Source organism: Bos mutus, chromosome 15 (genome assembly GCF_027580195.1).
Source record: "Bos mutus isolate GX-2022 chromosome 15, NWIPB_WYAK_1.1, whole genome shotgun sequence".
In the NCBI taxonomy this organism is placed as follows: Eukaryota; Metazoa; Chordata; class Mammalia; order Artiodactyla; family Bovidae; genus Bos; species Bos mutus.
In genome coordinates this window covers 71,162,127-71,168,126 of record NC_091631.1, presented here as the reverse complement: position 1 = coordinate 71,168,126, position 6,000 = coordinate 71,162,127, and the positions used below count along the sequence as shown (strand labels likewise).

At 36.0% G+C, this 6,000-nt stretch overlaps 1 protein-coding gene across 1 annotated transcript in view; it reads right to left on the bottom strand.

Annotated features, from left to right (window-relative positions):
• Positions 1-797: 797 nt before the first annotated feature.
• CNTN5 (contactin 5) overlaps positions 798-6,000 on the bottom strand; it is a 663,141-nt gene continuing 657,938 nt past the window's right edge. The window contains exon 22 of the mRNA XM_070383116.1: positions 798-898. Within this exon, the coding sequence (XP_070239217.1) occupies positions 798-898 (101 nt within the window). The remainder of the gene's footprint in view (positions 899-6,000) is intronic.

Sequence of the window (6,000 nt, the reverse complement as noted above, 5' to 3'; positions counted from 1 at the left end):
TATACATGTATATATAATGACTTTAAATTATCTTTTATTAAAAATAAACATTTATTATATTTTCAGCTAGATAACATAGTACTTGATGAAAACAATAGCACTTCAGTTCATTTGGACTCACTTTCTATTTACCTTGCACTAATATAAATGGCTTACTCCCTATCCTAATAACTGGCTCTAGGGATGCATATAGAATAGCATCTGACAAATTTTGCTATTTCATAATGCAATCATACAATATTTTTGTGGGAAAATTTTTGTGTACTATCCTATAATTGACCACACAATTGAAATATTTTTTCATATCTCCTGCTGGCTTGTCGATTAGTATAGTCAGATGAAGGAAAAATTAAAAACAGTAGACTTGGAGTGTTAAGTGAATTTTTCATTCTGTTTTGTATTTGTGTTTGAAACAGATCTGCTAGAGACCACTTACTTAACAAATGGATGGCACACACTCAGGGTCATCAGATATAAAATCAAATTCCAACATACTAAAAAAGTAAAGAATACATTTGACAGAAATTACTTTTATTTACAAAAATTCATTACATACAATCTGCATATTTTTATTGGACCAAGAACTGTCCTCTCCATTTACAAAAACCAAAGCAACAACAACAACAAAAAAACCTGATGTATAAGTAATATTCCCCTCAATCTCCTATAAGTGCACTATGTATAGTTCCAAGTTTTTAACACTCATTCTCAAGGTCCTGAGTTTCCAGTTACATTACTACTCTATTCACTGTAGTTATCAAGCTAAAGCGAAGAAAATCAAATTAAGTCTGAAGTTTTCACCAAGGAGTTGAAGGAATCATCAATGCCAAAAGCAACGTTACTGATGAAGACATGGAGAGAGTGTGGAGGGCTGACTGAGCACTAGTGATTTTCCCACCTGTGAAAAGGAGAAGTATTAAATAGACAGAATTATTTTGGCTTTGCCTGAGGTAGGATAAACTCATTTTTTAGGTATGTTAAGACAGATGAATGCAATATCAATCCTGTTTCCGATGAGAGCATTCCTTGTGTTTAGGAAACAAGAGGTTGTCTGGGGTTCTCAAAAGATATACTGAGGGCAGAAGTGTATATGGAATAGTGTCTTCAAAAGGCTGTGTCACCTTGAACAAATATATATAATCAAATATATATAAAACATCAATCAAATATATCTAAAACAAATATATCTAAGTGTGACTTTCAACAATGAGAAACTGATGGAAAACATCCCAAATTCCAGGTATAAGAATAAAATAATTTCTATAGTGCAAAATTCAGGAAATGGAATAAAAATAATTAGCAAAATTCTGTGGTAACTAGAATTTATATTTCAATGAAGTAAGATTTTAAATTTAATCATAAAATATTTAATATATGTATGGATCTTTAATTGATTTTACAGTGAGCGGGCTTAAATTCTGGATTTGTTTGAATTGAGATTCTCACACCAAACTCGGCAAAGAAGAGGCATCTTTCATTACTCTTGCCAGGGCTTCCCAGGTGGCGCTACTGAGAAAGAACCTGCCTGCCAATTCAGGAGACATAAGAGATGCTGGTTTGATCCCTGGGTTGGGAAGATCCCCTGGAGGAGGAAATGACAACCTCTTCCAGTATTCTTGCCTGGAGAATCTCATGGACAAAGGAGACTGGCAGTCTACAGTCCATAGGGTTGCAAAGATTTGGACATGACTTTCATCTTGAGACAAAAGCATTGTATGTAGTTAATGTATTGGGGTGGCTGCCTGATTCAACTCACTAATTTGGATGGATTTTTGTGAAGTAGTTTTGATAGTGCCATAAATTTACAAACTAAGTATCATTCTTAGATTTTCGGTTATTCAAGCCAGAAGCCTTGGAACATATCATCATCATGATTGATTTCTAATGAATGCTTACTATATGCAAAGTACTGTACTAAGCCCTTTATACAGACTATCTTATTTGATCTTCACAACATTCCTATGCAGTATGTGCTATTGTTTATCTCAGTGTTGCTGATGATACTGGGGCTCTGCTGCTGCTGCTGCTAAGTCACTTCAGTCATGCCCGACTGCTAGCGACCCCATGGACTGCAGCCCGCCAGGCTCCTCCGCCCATGGGATTTTCCAAGCAAGAATACTGGAGTGGGTTGCCGTTGCTTTATTAAAGTCATTGAGTTAGGGATTAGGGGAAAGATATGCTTTTATGTGTTATCTCTATTAAAACAATGATTGGCTTTAATTAAAAACATAATGATAGATTAGTAATAAAATGTACCAACCAATTTTTGGAATCATCCTTCTGTCAAGCTATCCTCTCTGGCTAGATTGGATGTAACAGAATTCTAGGTGTGATTTTTCTTACAGGATAGACTCTCAGTTTATTTTCCAGACATATTTAAGAACTGAAGAAACCTTTGTTTTGTAAACCACACATGCATATACCCAAAGCAGCAAATCTTCTTTCCTTTGAAAATTTTTACAGCTAAGGTGCTAATAAAATCTATTATTCAACATATTGGAGAACGTTACATATATTTCAACTTGTACAAAATGGGGTCATTGTGAAGTGCATGGCCACATGTGAGCTATAAGAAAGGTTTGATGGCAAAGCCTCACTGGAGTGTGCATGCATAATAAATAAAAACTATGAAAGCATTCTTTCTATTTATATGAGAGTGGCTGCATGCTTGTTAAATCAACTTACATGACACTTGTACAAAAAAACCTCCTCACTTTCAGAATGTTAAGTAGGGTGTATATCTCAAATTCCACATAGAATCCATGAAAGAAAACCATGCTATTTCAGCATAGCAAAACACAAGCAAAGAAAAAAAAAAACATTGAATCAATTTCTAGTCTCAGATATGAAACTAATTAACTATTTCACTTGAGCAGGTCATTTAGCTTCTTAGGCTTTTAGGTTTTAGAAAAGAGATAAGAATGAAACCTATTGTTGCTCCTGTTTTATGGGTCTAATACCAGGAGACTGAACATTATTAAAGCTCAGGAAATGGGTTGACTGGACTAAGTATTATCAACTGAAACATAAAGTTGACAATTTCACTTGAGAATGATTGCTCAATAAATAATGCTCAAGTGCTGTGCTATGCTTTGTCACTCAGTCATGTCTGTTTGGGACCCCAGGGACTGTAGCCTGTCAGGCTTCTCTGTCCATGGGATTCTCCAGGCAAGAATATTGGAGTGGGTTGCCATGCCTTTCTCCAGGGGGATCGAATCTGGGTCTCCTGCATTGCAGGGGGAACCTAGGTCTGCTGCATTGTGGGTGGATTCTTTACGTCTGAGCCCCCACAGAAGCCCAAATAATAATGTTCATAATTACCCATTAATTAAATGTACATTAAACATTTTTTATTTAAGGCTGTAATAAAAATTGCCTAATATTTTTTCAATGACAGATTTATGTCTTTAATGTAATTTTTTGCATTTTATTTTCACAAACTCAATGAAATGATTGCTTTCTTCTGAATTTGTAAAATCTCCCTTCTTATAATCAGTTTTTCTCTTGCTGATATAATAATGGTGGCAGTGGGTATGAATTCCAGTTCTTCCTCTTAGTATTAATAATAGTATGATCTTAGGCAAATTACTTAAATTTTCTCCATAAAACAAAAAAAATGCCACCTACCTCGTCGATTGTTAAGAAAATTAAATAAGTTGTTAAGCATTTATGATTGTGTCAGACTTATAGCAAGGGCTCTATAACTTTTCTATAAAAGTTAGAAATTATTAATATTGCTGATAATAATTATGATGTTCAAATAAATTCTAGTGATCTAGTATACAGCATCATGATTGCAAATAATAAAATGTAATATATATTTGAAGGTTGCTAGAACTAAGATCATGGCATCTGGTCCCATCACTTCATGGGAAACAGATGGGGAAACAGTGGAAACAGTGGCAGACTTTATTTTGGGGGAGCTCCAAAATCACTGCAGATGGTGATTGCAGCCATGAAATTAAAAGACACTTACTCCTTAGAAGGAAGGTTATGACCAACCTGAATAGCATATTCAAAAGCAGAGACATTACTTTGCCAACAAAGGTCCATCTAGTCAAGGCTATGGTTTTTCCAGTGGTCATGTATGGATGTGAGAGTTGGACTGTGAAGAAAGCTGAGCACCGAAGAATTGATGCTTTTGAACTGTGGTGTTGGAGAAGACTCTTGAGAGTCCCTTGGACTGCAAGGAGATCCAATCAGTCTATTCTAAAGGAGATCAGCCCTGGGTGTTCTTTGGAAGGAATGACGCTAAAGCTGAAACTCCAATACTTTGGCCACCTCATGCGAAGAGTCGACTCATTAGAAAAGAGTCTGATGGTGGGAGGGATTGAGGGCAGGAGAAGGGGATGACAGAGGATGAGATGGCTGGATGGCATCACCGACTCAATGGACATGAGTTTGAGTGAACTCTGGGAGTTGGTGATGGACAGGGAGGCCTGGCGTGCTGCAATTCATGGGGTTGCAAAGAGTCAGATACCACTGAGTGACTGAACTGAAGAATGTAAATTCAAAATGTTCTCACCACAAGAAAGAATTAGCAATTATATCATCTGATGGAAGTATTAGCTATATTTTTTCAATATATTTGTGTACAGATGTATAATATATGTGTATCATATCAACTCTTGTATACCTTAAATTTACACAATGTTAAATTTCAGTTATATTTCAAAATAAAGCTGGAAAAAGAAAAAATGCAATGAAATTTATATTTTTAAATCGATAAACCTAATACTATTTTAATTTTAAAAAACATTCCTTTTAAAATTTCCTGCCCCTCACTGTTCATTATCTAATGATAAAAGCAGTCACTACAATAGAGAAAGAGATATATTAAGCTAGAGCGATAGGGAAAGGCAAAGGAGAAAGGGGAAGATAATCCAACTGAATGCAGAGTTCCAGAGACTAGCAAGGAGAGATAAGAAAGGCTTTTTAAAGGAACAATGCAAAGAAATAGAGGAAAACAATAGAATGGGAAAGACTAGAGACTAATTTTCTCTTCAAGAAAATTAGAGATACCAAGGGAACATTTCATGCAAAGATGGGCACAATAAGGGACAGAAATGTTAAGGACATAATGGAAGCAGAAATGATTAAGAAGAGTTGGCAGGAATACACAGAAGAACTATACAAAAAAGATCTTAATGACCCTGATAACCACAAAGGTGTGGTCACTCACCTAGAGCCAGACATCCTGGAGTGTGACGTCAAGTGGACCTTAGGAGCATCACTAGGAACAAAGTTAGTGGAGATGATGAAATTCCAGCTGAATGATTTCAAATCCTAAAAGATGATGCTGTTAAAGTGCTGCACTCAATATGTCAGGAAATTTGGAAAACTCAGCAGTGGCCATAGGACTGTAAAATGTCAGTTTTCATTCCAATCCCAAAGAAGGGCAATGCCAAAAATGTTCATACTACCATGCAGTTGCACTCATTTCACATGCTAGCCAGGTATTGTTCAGAATCATTCAAGCTAGGTTCTACAGTATATGAACTAAGAACTTCTAGATGTGGAAGCTGGATTTAGAACAGGCAGAGGAAAAAGAGATCAAATTGCCAATATCTGCTGGATCATAGAAAAAGCGAGAGAATTCTAAAGAAACATCTACTTCTGTTTCATTGACTACACTAAAGCCTTTGATTGTGTGGATCACAACAAACTGTGGAAAATTCTTAAATAGGTGGGAATACCAGACTGTCTTACCTGCCTTCTAATAAATGTGTATGTGAGTCAAGAAGCAACAGTTAGAACTGGACATGGGACAATGGACTGGTTCAATATTGGGAAAGGGAAGATCAAGGCTATATATTGTCACCTTGCTTATTTAACTTATATGCAGAATATATCATGTGAAATGCCATGGTGGATGAAGCAGAAGCTGGAATCAAGATTGCTGGGAGAAATATCAACAATCTCGTATATGAAGATGATACCACTGTAATGACAGAAAATGAAGAGGAACTAAAGAGCCTCTTGAAGAAGGTGAAAGGGGAT